This window comes from Anser brachyrhynchus (genome assembly GCF_964034855.1).
Source record: "Anser brachyrhynchus genome assembly, chromosome: Z".
In the NCBI taxonomy this organism is placed as follows: domain Eukaryota; kingdom Metazoa; phylum Chordata; class Aves; order Anseriformes; family Anatidae; genus Anser; species Anser brachyrhynchus.
In genome coordinates, this window is record NC_137697.1 from 22,643,853 (window position 1) to 22,660,787 (window position 16,935).

General features: G+C 37.0%; 2 protein-coding genes across 5 annotated transcripts in view; both read right to left on the reverse strand.

Annotated features, from left to right (window-relative positions):
• The window catches only part of FCHO2 (FCH and mu domain containing endocytic adaptor 2), a 97,224-nt gene that overhangs the window by 12,368 nt on the left and 67,921 nt on the right, over nucleotides 1–16,935 (reverse strand). For 2 of the 4 annotated variants that reach the window (XM_080573186.1, XM_080573183.1), the window contains 8 exons: nucleotides 16,919–16,933; nucleotides 16,459–16,483; nucleotides 15,700–15,742; nucleotides 14,959–15,053; nucleotides 8,109–8,212; nucleotides 5,964–6,093; nucleotides 1,261–1,372; nucleotides 488–643 (listed from right to left, as the gene is read on the reverse strand). In XM_080573186.1, coding sequence (XP_080429312.1) covers nucleotides 488–643; nucleotides 1,261–1,372; nucleotides 5,964–6,093; nucleotides 8,109–8,212; nucleotides 14,959–15,053; nucleotides 15,700–15,742; nucleotides 16,459–16,483; nucleotides 16,919–16,933 — 680 coding nt within the window. The remainder of the gene's footprint in view (nucleotides 1–487; nucleotides 644–1,260; nucleotides 1,373–5,963; nucleotides 6,094–8,108; nucleotides 8,213–14,958; nucleotides 15,054–15,699; nucleotides 15,743–16,458; nucleotides 16,484–16,918; nucleotides 16,934–16,935) is intronic. The other 2 variants (XM_080573185.1, XM_080573184.1) reach the window with 2 other exon arrangements.
• Nucleotides 8,219–10,803, reverse strand: LOC308185927 (uncharacterized protein; the record flags this gene model as incomplete). Its single annotated transcript, XM_080574655.1, has 2 exons — nucleotides 8,219–10,374; nucleotides 10,690–10,803. 2 exons carry the CDS (start codon nucleotides 10,801–10,803, stop codon nucleotides 9,802–9,804), a joined length of 687 nt encoding a protein of 228 aa, XP_080430781.1. The 3' UTR covers nucleotides 8,219–9,801.

Sequence of the window (16,935 nt, forward strand, 5' to 3'; positions counted from 1 at the left end):
GATTAGGCATAGCTCCTACTATTTGTCTTCTACTTAAAGCCACTGTTTCATCATTTAATCATACCACTGTTACTGCATAAAGAAATTTGTATGACAACATAAGAATTTCCTAGTTTCAATATCTAATTTTTCTTCATATCTTGTATTTTCATAACTAGTTAGATTGTTCATATAGTTTGACTGGGAAAAAAAGTATTTTTTTCCAATAGGTTATTAAACCATTTCATGTATAAAATGCATGTAAAAACACAGCTACCTTTGCAAAGTATTTCTTATGGCTCCTGTTTTATTTAGCATAAATTTCAGTACCTTACTGAGATTTTTAATGGTGGCAGGAGAAAGAAACTGAGCTAAACAATATTAGTTCATAGAATTAAATTACAGTTAAGCAAATCAACGAGATGGAAGAGAACTCTGATTTACATATAAAACAAGTGAAATTTTAGAAATCACACAGTTTACTGTTATATTAAAAAAAATACAAAACCTGTATACAAGTTGTGCATTTGGAAGAATCTGCTCTAGTTTGCTTGTGTTTTTTACCCTGAAGCAGAGCACAGCTGGAGATGGGTTGCTGGTGAAGACTTTAATAATCCCACTTGGGAATGATACTGTCATATCACCAGTGATCTTCACAATACATCTAGGAGAATGAAAACATCAGTTTTATTGCAACTCATTAACTGCATGGTTTTAATTACTGATTTTAAAGCAATCACTGTACTTGCACAATCTGATGAGCTGAATTCAAAACAGAAAGTCAATTTTAAATGAGGGTAATGTGGCACTGTAACAATGTACCATCACTTTCAATTTGGCAGTCAGATGAAAGTGAAGAAAAAAGTGCAGCTGGTTAAGCATACAGTAGTCTTGGTGGATATTATTCAGGCTTTGAAAACATGGCACAACTATGCTTAGGCAAGGCCTACTAGCATAGCAAGGGATGTGACAGGGTGAATGAGGTGCTTTATAGAGCTGCCCAAATTTACTTGTAGCACCTAGCTGACTACGATAAAAACCTTTCTAATTTTCAATGTTTTCACTGAACATATTTTTGTAAAGCAGGGATATATGAGCTCCTAGCAGGATGCAGGACAATAGAGAGCAAAGAGCCACTGTTGTCACTTACACTCGGGGAAAAAAAAAACTGTGAAAACCCCTTCTAATGCACATACATATTCCCCAAAATATTACAAGTATAAACATTTTTTTTTTAAATTGTAACTTATTACATTCAAAACAATTCACTATTTAACTAACTTTGTGGGATCTGCTCCTTTAAAGTAGGCGTTAACAGATTCAGTAAGGGCTACTGCAACAGGCAAGGTGTCCTGGTTTCCAAGGCTGACAGGGCTGGGACCACGTGAAACACCTAGAATACATACAGTGTATAGGTTTAATTTATAAAAGTTTAGCAATAGATTTCAGAATGGTTGACTACATCTGTCATTTTCACAAGATGTTACTACCATCAAGGTCACAGTAGGGCCTGAAATGGTACTTGAACAGTTATTAGAAAAATATAGACATAGTACAGTACAATCACACCACCAAAACACTGCTTAGCAGCCTAAGAAAACAGGACTATCAATATGACATATTGTAAATGGACAGACACAAGGAAATACATATGAGCTAGAGGAATGCTGCATTAAAATGGCTAATGATAACACCAAAGTCAACAGATCCAAAGGACATTGGACATTAACTACAATACTTAAAAAAAACCACCAACAACAAAAAACAAACCCTACTGTATGCTTGTTGCATGGAAAAATGTATGATAAAATGGTGAGGGAAATGCAAAGAATTCAGCTACAGTATGTATGAACTTAAGTGCATATACATTTATATTACTCTACATAAGTGAACTGTTGAACATTCTTTTAATGACTTCAGCCAACAAAGGTTAAAATTTCCAAGCAGAAATTGCTGGAGAAATATTTTGCTACGTTTTCTATTGTTTTTGTAGTAAGGGTTCTGGGAATACCTTGGAGGTACTTGGAAATACACAGCAGTTCACAAGAAAAATAATTATCAGGCTTACATCAGCCTTCACAGGTGCTTGTGCATATACAACAGAGTTGAAATGCACAGCTACAAAAATTAACTCAGACCTCATGCTATGGCTTTTTAAAATCTGTACGACTGAGAAAACCGGTTGTCATGGGATATTACTTTTATCAGTGTTTTCCAATGTGCGGCCAGCTACTTAATATAAACCACAATACTGGAACTTTCATCATTTTTATTACTGCAGCTGCATAGTAGAGAGCATCTTACTGATTTTTTGTACCACTGCTGAAATGGTTTATATCACATAATATATGTATCACAAAGGAGGCACAGTCTTTCTCATGTCATAAGCAAAATGAGAAACTTGATTTTCATACCGTGAAGTAGAAACAAAATGCTTCTGTATAACATTGCTAATGGCAAACTAATCTCCTATTTACTTCAAAATAGCAGCTGTGCCTTCTGGGCTCTTTCATAAACAAAAAGGAATTTGAGACCTTGTTCTTCACAGAAGGTCTACTATGTGATTTTATGCTTAAATACAGAGATAAGAAAAAGAAGTATTAACAACAGAACAGTAAAAGACAGGAGAGTTGGTCTAATTCTGCTACTTTCATACCTTGCCCTCCATCATGATTTCTTGCCTAAGGTATGAAAACGTTCAGAATACTTCTCTGTGCTATGAGAAGGTATTAGTGCAAACTTTAAGCCCTCTTAGATGCATAGTACTGCTCTAGTCACAAGTGTTCAAAAACAGAAGATTCTTCAATGAAAGAAATGTTATGATGCTTTTTTTTTTTTAATATAAACAGTAGATCAATTTTATTTGTTCTTTCAGAGTACTCATAGGTCATGTTTCCAGTGTTATGTTTCTCTCCATGGAAGCTAGCAGTAAAAGCTGTCATTTTCAGTAGTCTTAGGAATGCAGAAATAATGACTTCAAAAAACAAATAGGCATTAAAATTCTGTGTTAACAACAACCAGACCCATTCACAAAATTCTGTCTGATGAAATAGCGAACTCCAGAAGTATTCTCCACCTAAGTCAAACTATGCACTTGATGGAACAACAAACAACTGCAGAACCCATAAGAGGTTTTTATGTCATATTATGTCAGATTGTCTACAGATTTATAAATTGTATCTAAATCTTTTCCTTATAAAAGTGTTGCAGATATCTTTACAGCGATATTTTAAGATCAAGAGTAATGTGAATACATAAATTATATTCCTATCAGTAAAAGACAAACATTGATTTCTTCACCAAACAGGGAAATTTATTAGTAACAACAAGGCTATTTTACATTTTTCTGGTAATACCAAAGCAAATATATATATATGTATAAACATTTCTCTGAGGTGTGTCTTAGGGACTACTACTTATTTCCACAGCTCTCCATCTTCATTGCCCTTTATGATTCATGAAATCTAATCATTCTCCTTAAAAACAATGAAGTGAAACATATAAAACTGTCTAACCTAACACATGTGATTGTTTTGTTGCCTTGCAGCTGAAAATATAAGCCTAACAATACAATGCACCACTATCCTGCTTCATGGCATTCCATGTCTGCTGCACCCTTTCAGAGGGGCAGGAAGCCATAGAGCTGTGCCAAGGTGGACTTGCTGCATCTCAGACTGCAGCACGGCTCAAGGGTCCAGATGTTCTGCAGTACCTGCATAGCTGGCCTTGATGTCCTGATCACCGTTAACAGCACCTCAGCTGTGCTGACACATACTGACATTGACACTGTTGAGGAGGGTGGCAAACTGCTAAATAAAACCTCTTATCATTGGTCATAAAAATGCCAAATAAATAAATTTGACCAAAGGGTTTCAGTTCAGTTCAGGAATAAAGACTCAGGTGATTTTAACATTGGCTAAGCTGTTTTGGCGAAAATATATATATATGTATTTAAAAAAAGACTATCTTTACTATCTGTATCTTCAAAGCTTTGTATTATATGAATATATATAAATGTTTTTACCTACTTGTCTTACGAGAATAAGGACCGTCAGAGTAAAAATGTAGTCCCTTTTTTGAATAAAAGCAGTAAAGCAAAACTAAAGAAGCGAGACCAGGTATCAGCATGTTTGGAGAAATAGAAGACTATGCTGCAAAGAAGTGGTTAAATAAAGTTTTGATGATTTTGGTAACATATAACACATTAAGAAGTTGCACTTTCTAGCTATTTGTATCTGCCAGACACCAGAAATAGCTGGAGAAACTTGTTCCAAAAGAAATACAATTTTATTAGGTGCAGTGCATTAGAATGATTAGTTGACATGTAAGTCTGCTTCTAATACAATACCTGGTGGTGCGTCACAAAGCCTTTCTATTGGATGAAGTGTTCCAATCAAAAGATCATCCTCTATTACATTTAAATGAAACAAGACATTGCAAGAAAACAAAATATTTCAAGCAAAAATATATGATAATTTAATATATATATAAATTCTTTCCAAATGAAAATTAAGCTAAAGCATAAAAGAAACGTACAATTAGGCACACCTACAAGTTCACACGGAACAAGACAAGAGTCAGCTCTCTATTATTCAGAACAAATGGGGTGAGGAAAACACTAGATTGTGCAAAAGCCAAAAGACTATAGATAGTAGTGCAGAGTATCCTCATGCCCCAAAGTCATTCTGCCATCTGCATTGCCCTTCCCATCTCTCCAGGTCTATTTAATTCACACACACGGTGCAGTGAACTGGCCCTGTTCATTTTCGGTAGGCCAGGTTAACAACCATGTCAAATCTCTGTGGCAGCACACACCTCCTTACCTTCTTCCTCACACACACATGCATACACAGAGAGCTGGAGCTATTGATGCTGCTGCCACCAACCTCTAGTTCCTTGGGACCAGTGCTGAGGCCTGAGGAAGTGAGCCTGGATGGACTTTGACAATCAAAATATCAGTTACCTTTCTATGATGATTCTCAGCGTTTGGGAAAATGGTAGACACTGAACTGTGCCACCACCACAGCAGCTAAAGCTGGTCAGATCTTACTAGCCTACGTCTTGCACAGTGAGGAAGCAGCTGCACCGCTTTCCATATGGAACTCCCCGCTAGAAGCTGTACAGATGCTCTCCTGAAATGTTGAGCCAGGCTGAGAAATCCTTAGCATCAGTACGATTCACAGACAACTAAGTGTTAAATCAGAGTCTAATTTCACTTTGAACTAAAGTGCTAACAGTGTTCAGAAATGAAATATTATGCTTCTGCTAACAAAACTAGTTAGAACATCTTTAAAAAACAACAAAAAAGCAAATGAAACACCTCAGAAGTCTCCTTACTATTTGTTAAAACCAGATATAAAAATTGAGGACTTTCCTTTAAAAACATGAGAAAATCTTCTGAAACTTGTGGCAGCACATAGAGACTGATTTGACTTTTTTTCGATTGTTCTTTTGTTTTTACCAACAAGTTCTGCTTAGTTAAAATACTTCAATAATTTGAAGGAGAAGATGCATTTTTTTTTTTTGAAACTGCAATTACAGAATAACAAACAAAATAAAAATAACATAAAATAACTGTTTTGAACATTTATATTCATTCAAACTTATCAGTATCCTAAAGTATTTCTGTACCTATAAAATAACATATTCCAAACAAGTGCACAATAACACACTGTGCTCAATGAACGCATATACAACCACACCAAATATGAACTTACAGAATATTTTAACTTTGAAAAGTATTTCACTAAAGAACATGCCATAATTGCATTAATGGCCTAATCTAATCAAATCCACTCTCCTGGCAGGACAGAACACTGTCCTGTCTCAGTATCATTTAGTAGCAGGTATTTCAAAAGATGCTTGAAATACCTACACTAGACTTACATGTGGAACAACTAACTCCAAGGAATGGTTTTCCTAAGAGGTGAAACTTAGTGGTGGAATTATACCACTACTAAGTTAGTATGGTTAATTTAACTTACCAACTGTAGGTGTGTTTGCTGCACTGAGGGAAGCAGAAGAGGATATTGAGGAGATGCTCTCAGCACGTGCCAAGGGAGCTGCAGGTGGTGGACTTGAGTTAGAGGTCAATGGAGGGCTGAATGGCCTAGGCTGAACACAAGAGATCACAGGAGTATTAAATAGACAAAGTGATTTTAAAAATAAAAAATACTGTAAATGGAAGAGTTTTTCTATTTCCCCAATTGGGGAATGTATCTTCCCCAATACATTTCAAAGCATTTCTTATTTCTTTTAATACTTTATCTATCCTAGTTTTGGTGTAAAACAGAGAACACACATTTTCCTCGGAAATCAACTCCACTATTTCATAGACTATTGATACCATTTTTTTCCCTGGGTAGTGAAGTCTAATATTTTTGATTGTGTAACAGCCTGTCAATAGTTGAACTGTATTACAGCAGCAGAATTTAAGCCTACAGCCCTGTGCATGTGTGCACCAAATGCAGATTTGCACAGCTAAAGGAGAGCTACTAACAAACTGGAAGCAAGTCCAGCATAAGACAACTAAAACAGCCGGGGTCTGGGGAACATAAGAGAGAGTAAGAGCTGAACGACCTGAGTTTGCCCAAGCCTGGAGAAAAGAAGCCTAAGGAGGGATCTACTAGCAATCTTCTACCAGCTAAAAGGTGTCACATTCTTCTCAGATGTGCAAAGAGCTATAGCAAAGGAACTTCAGTTGAATGTATGGGAAAAAGTTCCTTCTTATAGGCTGGGACAGCTTGCCCAAAGAGGTTGTGAGATCTCCCTCCTTGGAAACTTTCAAAAGTTGGCATGTCCCTGAACAATTTGATTCAATTTTGAAGTTGGACCTTCTTTGGACAGGAGGTTGTCCTAAAGATCTTCAGAAGTCCCATCTACCCAAAAACTTTGAATGGCCTTGTAAATCACTTGACTGTAAAAGCACCAGTTTAAACTAATCAATGATCACTTGGGGATTAATCTATCTAAAAGGTACTGAAACTCCTGAAACATCTATTTCGGCTGGGCAATGGTTATTTTATTTCAGTTCTATCACTCTTGTCAGCGAGTATATGACTTTTATACAGACCATGGGAATTGTAAATGTGTGTGACATATAATGAAGACAACTCAGTCTTCCACTTGTACAGAGATAATAGCTGATTTCTAAAACAACAGTATAAAATAAATGTAACTTTAAGCAGAATCATACTTTATAACAGAAAACTACCGGCTAAATTCACTTCTATTTGGATGATAAGAAGAGCAGATTCCTTTGTCTAAGAGCAATTACTACAGTTTTATATTGGAATGAGAAAACAATCTCAAAATAGACCTTACAATATTACAGAATAGCAAAATAGTTTAAAATGTTTCTGTTTTGTGAACATGTAGGACCAAAATTTTGTCTATAATGAGAAGATGGTGAATGTATCTTGCTGTTTTGAAAGACAGGAAGAGGATATTACCACAGTCACATTCTTTCAAGTCATTAAGTCAAACAAAACCCAAAGAATTATAATATTCATAGAAAAGATTCAGCATGGCTTGGTTTGATATGCTGCCTGAGTACTTGCATTCTTTGCCACAATCTTTATTGGCAGGTGGACCTGCACTGCAGGCAGTGAGCAGAGATGACCTCTCACTATCCTGATGGGCAGCTGCTGCAATCTGCCACCTCCCTTCACCACCAACCAGCACCAAGGGCAGGGTGAAGTCACAGAATGGCTACTTGTGTCAACACACAACTGATAATGATCTACTTAATGCCACTCATTCCCCAAAGCTTTGGTGATATTCCTAAATCAATGGAGCTTTACTAACGACTTTGCTAGAGTTTCACATTTTGAATACCTTAATCCCACAAACATACTATCTTTGCATTTTCAAACTATCTATTTATTCACTTAAAAACAACTGGCTGATGCAAAAATTATGTTTTAGACTTTTCTAATTCAATTAAGAATTATTTTTATTATAGTAATATGTTTACCAGAAACAACTTCCATGCCTACTTGGTAATGGTGAAAATCTGAGTATGTGATTCCTTGAGCACTGGCTGGAAAGTAACTCCATTGTAACAGTGTAAATTAATGGTATATCTGACACTGAGTTATAAAAGAGAATTTAAAAAAATCTATACATACTATTTCATTAATTCCACTAAGTTTCCCTGTAGACAGCTTTGGTCTTGAGGCAGGCCTTGGTGGGGGTACAATGGTGCCTACAGAAAGAGGAGTTGTGGGTCTTGCTGAAAGAAAACAAATTTAAGGAAATTAGAAAGATCACATTGAACATAAATACGTACTCACTTGAATAAAATAAATAAAAGTTATGTTTCTATTCAAAGTCCCTATTTTGCAAGTTCCATTTTATAAGATTTACCACTAATCAAAAATGCTTCTAAAATAGGACTATATGATACCCTGAAAAGTGACTCTAAAAATGGCATCATGGGATTTCTCATTGCTCTCAAATGACTTTATATCAACTATTCTTGGAAATTTATAGGTAAAAATATGGTTTTCCCTGAGCTCCCTTTTGAGTATAATCTATGTGGTTTCAAAAAACAGGACAATCTTTCATGCCTCACCATAAATGGAAAATTCAGTGGAAATTCGTATTTGGTCCTGGCTGACAACGGGGCAACTGTTTGCTTAAAATCATGCCCTTTGAAATCATGTTGACTCCAATATGTAAATGCCAGTGCAACAAATATAATTCAGTTAATTACTCTGTTGTTTGCAAGAACACAATAACTCCTCATTATCTCTTAGCTGACCTGTCAGAACTAAAAAGTGATTAAAAATACTGCCCCCATGTCCTTCTAATGCTAACAGACACAACTAACAGACGGTGGCAGCAGTACAAAGATGCCACTTTTACATAGTCACTTTTCTGAATAGAACTGCATTTCAAAATAAATGTTAAATGCCATCCAGTGAGTATGCCACATCTAAAATTAACTTCAAAATAGAACGAAACCCTTATACATAATTACATTCCCAGTACTTCATCTCCCTCAAATTATTCTGGATGGTTCTTTCTTAAATAATTAAGTTAATGTTATATAAAATGCAACTTTAAGCATGGAATTTTCTCAGGTATTCAGCATAACTCTGCCATCATTGAAGTAAGGGAGTTTCATTGCTGACTTGGAAGAAATTAGGCTAATACTGACCACATCCACCTTAAAAGTTGCAAATTGAAATGTCCCCAAACAAATTCGATTCTGAAATATCATTAATTCCTTTAAAATTCTCGTTGTGCCCAAAGAAGGCAGTGAATGCTAAACACCGAGTAGTCTGCTGCAGTATCAAAGGTATTCAGTGAAACATGGCACACTTGCCCAAATACTTTTTCCCATTGCCCTCTTAATATGAAGCATTACCATGATATCATCCACCCTTCAAAATAATGGGCGTTAAGAAAGTATCATTCTTATTCCAATGTATTTAACTTTATTTAACCTGAAGTTATACAAATATATACAAAGCTGGTTCAGAATGCATCTGTTTAAGAATGGAATTGTTTTTGCATATTCAATCATTTAATCTTTGAGACCTCACTGCTCTCTGACATCACAGATAAGTACATTCATATTTCTAGAGAAGCTAAGTTTCACGTAGTTAAGAAAAAGCAATGCCTTTAATTGAATAATTCAAATTTTTCTTCTTATGTCAAGCTGAACATTTATTTTGATGTCCTAACTTTCAAGGAAGTTGGTGCTAACAAGCAGTTTGTTTAGTACATTCTAAGTTAAGAAGACAAAGTTAATTTTAACATCAGGTGAGCAAGAATAATGAAATGAAAAATCAGTCCAAAGCTTACTTTTTAGAGTCAGTTATTAGCAAAGAGCAGCACACAATGCATGCTTGTCATACCCTTATTTGTATGAACACAAGGAGACACTAAACTATATTCCAGTAGTGCTGAAGATGATGTGGAAGAAATTTCAGCAGCAGTGCCAGTTTCTTCAATGAATAATTGTTCATGGCATATAGCACTATTTGAAAGGTCACTTTGATCCTCAGAAGCACAGCTGTTGGAAGAATTCCCAAGCAAAGCAGAAGAGGCAAGGCAGGCATTTTCAGTTGTGAATGGCAATTTTGGGGGCTCCTTCTTGTCTGTGCTTGTGTCTCTACTTGTAAGAAGTTCATCAGCAAAGGAAATCCACTGACTGAGAGACCATGAAACAGAGGATAAAGTACTCCCTGATGGTGCTTCTGTAACACCAGATTTGCACAAAGTGCGAATGGTAAAGTCTGGTGAGGATGGGCTTCTAGACCCAGAATCTGTCTGGTGTCCAAGCAAAGACTGAGATACTCTACACCCAGGCAAATCATTGGTAGATGAAGAGCAATTCGTATTGTGCTCTCTTAGAGTAGCTGAAGGAAAAGGGAAGAATTGAAACTAGAGGCAACACCGAGATAATAAAAATTTCAATATAAATCTCAATATAAATCCAGACTTAAAAGGTGTATTCAATAATCATTGCATGATGACTACTAGCCAGCATGAAGAAAAAAAAACACACAACAAAAAACAAAGTGTTCTACTAGGTTAAAAATCCCACTACTTACAATTAAAGGAAAAACAACAACAACAACAAAAAAAAACATCCACATATCATAGGTACTTTGTTCATACTTTCAGCCAGGTCACTTTCCATTTGTTAACTAAGCCAAAAAGTTATTTACGGTGTTTTTCTCCTCTTAAGGCCTTTACTCTCATGACTTTGCTTATTCCTCTGACTGCTTCCTTATTGTGGTTTAACTTCCTCTTGACTTTTTCTTTTACTTTTCGGTGTCCTAATCCATTTTTATTTCCTCTCCACGGCATTTCCTTCAAAGTTATTTAATCAAACCTATCCTTCTATGTTCCTTCTAAACCCTCTATGCTTGTAATGGAAAGGCTTAACACAAATGGCTGCCCAGTAAATGAATGAAGACAATGAAGTCATGAGATCCTGTTTAATATTTTTCTGTCTGCATTCTAGAAAGTGACTGTATGCATGAGGCATCATCTGCCTCAGTTTATTTTTCTTGCTCATCCCAGAGTCTTTGGGGTGCTGGAAAATGGGAGTTTCCTACAAGTATTCCCTGCACTTGGCTGTTGCCTGTTGCAGTAGATGACAACAGAAGCAGCAAATGCAAGGTTAGTCAACTCTCAACATCTTGCAGATTGGCAAAGCTAGGAGCAACAGCAGAGTGGCATAAAGAATTAAAGAGAGCAACACATTTAAAAATTCATGTCAGAAGTGTAAGTCACTATAGCTATCTTTCTGTCATGAACAAGTACATTCCCTAAGCCCAAATAAACAGAGACCTAACACAGTTTTCCCTTTCTAACAGATATTTTAAATATCATTCAAAGACTTTGAAATACTACTACAAGTCCTATACAAAAGCAATGTGGAAATGCTATTTTAAAAATACCTGTTCATGAAAATGGGGAAGATAAACAAAAAGCATTTTTACAGTTATCAACAGCTCACTAAAAATGTCTGTTTTGTTTGTTCAAGATAACAAAGTTAGTTTAAACATCTAATAAAGCAGGACTTCACGGATGACCAAAGTTTACCTCTGTTCTGCATAAACCAATGCCTGCTCAAATACCACAGTGGTTTAGGTGTTCAATGATTAACAGAGTAACAAAACAGTATCTAATGAAATGTTTTAACAGTAAAAAAGTATCCGTGGGACTTGTTAGATCACATTTACATATTCTGTATATAAAATAAGTAAATAATTATATACTTGAGTAATTTAAGTTTTGGATTGAGATTTTCAAAAGCTTTACGCACCTTGTCTTATAAGCTTATCTTATTAACATTCAAGATGAAGATAACACTGATTTCAATAGGTTTCAAAATAGAATCAGATCAAAGTATGTATTTTTTGAGGTCTTCAGAACTAAGATGCAGGTAAATGAACATCAGAAGCTAATTTCATTTAAACAACAATATGAACTACTGCAATTAAGTAAAAATTTTCCCAAATGTGCTACTAATTTGGTAACACTTTAGCACGCTCACTTGCTATCTAACTCCATGGATCATTTCACTGATGTAAATACCACACTTAATTCCTAGAACAATAATCCTTTAAATAATTATCATCAGATAAAACTGCAAAGGCAAAATATGTAGATATTTATATATTTCTCATATTTAAAATAGACTTTCATACCTAAAATTGACTTATACCCATGAGGCATTATATTCCAACAATTTCAATCAAACATAGGGCTCTGTGCATAAGTCACTTTCATGTACAAGGCCAGGTGCAGATGATTCCTCCTGAAGTCTGGCTACTGATCCCAATGATCTGTCATTACTCACCAGCCAGAGGCTACGCTCTCTAGTTCTGCTGACAGGAGGGACTGTGTGAACATTTCCTAACCTGCTTTACCCTCCTACTCATAGGTAGCAATAAATATCTGATTGCAGACAGAGCTTCAGATGGTGGATGTGGCCCTCCAAGTCCCATGCTGTGGGCAGTGCCTGTGGCCTCTCTCTGATGCCAGGACAGATGATCAATCCCCTGTCCTACAGGACAGCTGCAGTGCTGTCTTGGAGGAGCTATGCCACCAAGTGGAGGAGATAAAGTAGGGAATGAGCAGGCTGTGCAGCATGCGAGAATATGAAAGGGAGACAGATCTTCTCTGAGACACAACAGCTTGAAGAGCCTCAGACCCCAACCACAGTAGACAAGCAGGTAGTGTCCACCCCCACTATTAAAGTAAGCACAACCTCTAGAGAAGGGGAAGGATGAAAGCTGGTGACTTCTGGCAACAAGAGGAAGGCATTTGCCCCTTCCAAGGGCTTATAGCTACAGAGGAGGTTCACTGCCCTTGCAGTTGAAGGGAAGCCAGATGGACGTTAAAGCAGTGAACATGGTCCGCCTGATCCTACACTATGCAAGAACACCTGGAAGAAATGGTAAGTCACTATAACGGGTGACTGACTCCCCGCTACAAGCGACAAAGGCACACATCTGTTGACCTGAGATATCAACTAGAGAGGTTTGCTGCCTGCTGGAGGCCTGGATATGGGATACGGCGGAGGAACTGCTGAAGATGGTTCAACCCACTGACTACGATCCCCTGCAGTTCTTCCATGTGGTGCCTAAATGATACTGCTAGGTGAAATATGGACAGTATCAAAAACAACTACAGAGCTCTGAAGGCAGTAGTCAAAGGCATGGGGGCCCACGTGGTTTTCCACTCAATCCTGCTGGTGAGGGGAAAGGGTGTCAGAAGGGCACTAACAGGACACGTCAATAATTGACAGCAGAACCAGTGCTGGTGACAGTATTGTGGGTGCTGTGACCATGGTACCTTGCTTACAGATCAGCATCTGCTTGGGAGAGACTGGATCCACCTCACTACATGGCACAAAGACATTTTTACCAATAGGATGGCTGGCCTCATAAGGATGATGAGGGACTAAAAGAGTAACCAGCAGTCCTGTGAGGGATTTGAACATGGTCGCTGAGCAAACAGCATGCAGTCATGTGACTGGAACAGATTACAAAAATTAACAAAATGGGGCTTAAGAAGGGTCATCTCCATCACTTCCATGTAAGCAAGGAAATGCCTACAAGGCACTATTACAGAAAGATTGTTCAAACCCTTTCTAGAAACTCCACATGCTGGGACACCTCTCTGAAGTGCCTGTACACTAATGAACACAGTATGAGGAATATACACAATGAATTAAAAATCTATGTGCAGTTGTAGGGCTCTGAACTTGCCGGGATGGTAGTGGGACAGCTCCTAAGACTGAAGTAGGAGTCAGGGATGGAGTACGGGCAGGGATACCACCCGCTGGATCAGGCTGCCCAGGGCCTTGTCCAACCTGGCCTTGAACACCCCCAGGGATGGGGCTTCCACAACTTCTCTGGTCAACCTGTTCCAGTGCCTCACCACCCTCTGAGTGAAGAATTTCCTCCTAACCTCTTATCTAAATCTCCCCTCTTTAATTTGCTTTTAAAAACATTCCCCCTTGTCCTGTGATTGTCTGCCTGAGCAAAAAGTTGTTCTCCATCTTTTTTTACAAGCCCCCTGTAAGTACTGAAAAGATGCAATGAACTCTCCCTGGAGCCTTCTCTTATTCAGGCTGAACATTCCCAGCTCTCTCACCCTTTCTTCATAGGAGAGGTGCTCCAGCCCTCAGATCAGCTTCTGAGCCGTCCTCTGGGCCCACTTCAATAGATCAAAATCCTTCCTGTGATGGGGACCCCAGACCTGGACACTAACAACCACTAGCAGAACAAACTAAGCATCCTCTACGTTCCTTTACAGACTTCAACACCAGACCAAAGCAATAATATGCTACAAAAAAAAAAACATTACTTTGAGAAAACGCAACTTCTTTTCAGCATATTTCATTCATATATATAGAATATATATATATATAGGTGGTGCCACAAACTTCCCCCTCATTTCAGTCTTAGTCCTGCCATTTTTCTCCCACTCCCCCTGGATTCTGCCCACACATCTCCTAATAGAATCACGGTTTACTATAGAAAGCAGGTTAATTACTGCAAAGTTCTATAGTGGCTTTGTACTATACAGCTCAGCAGGCTTCCCTGGAAAGAAGCTACCCATCCCTATTCACAGTGCAAGCTCAGCTTGGCTCACAGTTGTTCAACAACCTCCATTTCATCTCCCAACCCTACCAGCTGAAAAAGTAGATTATATTATTCCTCCAGAACAGATGATCATTTTTTGGGAAGGGAGAAAAGGAGATTAAAAACAAAAGCAAGAGGGAATTTTCCTAAGGTTTCTTGTGTTCTCTCTTCCCACTTGCTCCCTAGCCTGAAAGCCTGACGTATTGCATTATTGTTGTGTATTACTTATAACATAGGACACTGCTTTTAAAAGTACTTTCATTTCAATATCTATGCACATTCACTTGCAATGACTAAAAAAGCAACAATAGAACACCCTGAAGAATATGCAGAAAACATTTTCTACTATAAAATATCTTACCTGAGGAAGATGAGGATGCCAAGGAGGCTGAAGAGGACGATTCAAGAGAACTGCTAAAGAGTGGATCCCATGCCAGAAGGTCACTGTTCCCCTTTCTACAGTAAGAGTTACAATTGGAATATAAATGAAAGGCATATATACTTATAAAAAAAAAATCAAATTACAACTTTGATAGTTCATCTTCTATATTAGTTAGTCCTTGCATCTAAAATAAAAAAAAGTACTTACAAATTGTAGGTCAAGGAACTCACTTACACATAAGTAAACTATCTGAACTGATACCTTTATCACCTTGGTGCAAGTTTGTGTTTGGGCATATATCATTATGTTAGTACTTAACCTCATTTTCAGTAAGAAATACATTTACAAACTGATTTGTTTCAGCAAACACATATATGAACAATGTATATATATCTGTCTAAATGTGGGGTTTGTGATCTTAAACGCTCTTAAATGGAAACTAACCTCGGCAGTTAAAACATGAGTTTTTAATAAAAAAACAGTATTTAGTGATTATGTAATTTTAAATATCAATTCAGACATAACAACAAAGCAACAAAGTAAGTTACGAGGGCAATAACAAGTGAACAGGAATCATTACATAATTAGTCCTTAACTCTTACCACACAAGAGATGCTTAAAACAGCAGTCGATGTTTCCAATGAGTTTCTGAGCATTGGATCAAAATAAGAACAAATTCCCCCCACACTTCATTCGACATAATATAAAAGTTGAACTTACTCATTAGTTGGAGCAGAAAGTTTTGATTTTGTTAACTCCTCACCTAAGCAAAGAACATAGTATGACCAAAGCTGTGATACACTAAAATAAAAATCTTTCAGCTTTATTACACAAAAGTAGTAAATGCTTATCATTGCAGTTCAAACTTTATCATGGATTTTTAAAATGGAAAGAAGATGCATTATTTCTGATAACATAAATTCAGATGTTCCTGAAATACTTTCTGAAAGGACTACACAGAGCAATACATTTTGGGAGAAAGTGATCACTTGAAATTTCATCCTTATATTATTCTGTTTACACCAATTTTATTCTTCAGCAAACCTGTCCTCTTTTCTTACTGGAAAAAAAAAGAAAACCACACATACAAAAAACCTAGAGGATATACTTTCTCTCTGAAAGATAGTACTTAGTGGGTTTGTGGATCTGTGGATCACACCTTACTAGAGATGGTGGAAGGGTTTTAAGAACTTGCACAAGAGTCATTTCCCTTTGCTCTTGGACTTGTTCCTCAGCAACGTCACAGACAGCCTCATCTGATTCCCAGAACAGGGAACAACTAAGTACATAGAAACTGAAGAGATCTTCACGTGTTTTCTACTGTTTTGAAATTTAGACCAGATAACTTAATTTTGTCCTTTGAATTTACCACTGGTACTTCAAAAGAAATATCACAAAGGTACCAACAATAAAAAATCTATTTTCATGCTAAGTTGAAAAACTAACATAAATAGACTAAAAGTTAAATATTGCACTTACTGGATGAATTTCTGTTCATTTGTGCCTGAAGCAGAAGAAAAAATATTATTATTGTTGTTGTTGTTGTTACAACAATTGCCAAATAAAACACTTAATAGTCCCAGGGCTCATATTTCCACTCAATCTTCCATGAGATATTTTACTTTCAGTGCCAGGCAGAACATTCTGGAACTTGCAGAATAATAGAACAAGAGCCATAACAGAGCAACCAGCGCAAACCTGTCACACAGGATATGAAAAGGCAGGAAAGAAGATTGCAGAGCTGACAAAGGGAACAGTATTATCAAATCTCTTTTCAGGCTAGGCCAGTAGAATTTCACAGCTTTCATATTACATGAAAGCTGCATCATGTCTGACAGATAAGAATAGAAACATTCCTAACATTTTCCCAACTCCCTCACATAGTAGACTTACTCAATTTTCATTTGACAACACGAATAAAAAGCCATTCCGTACTTACAGGACTGTGTCTCTGCT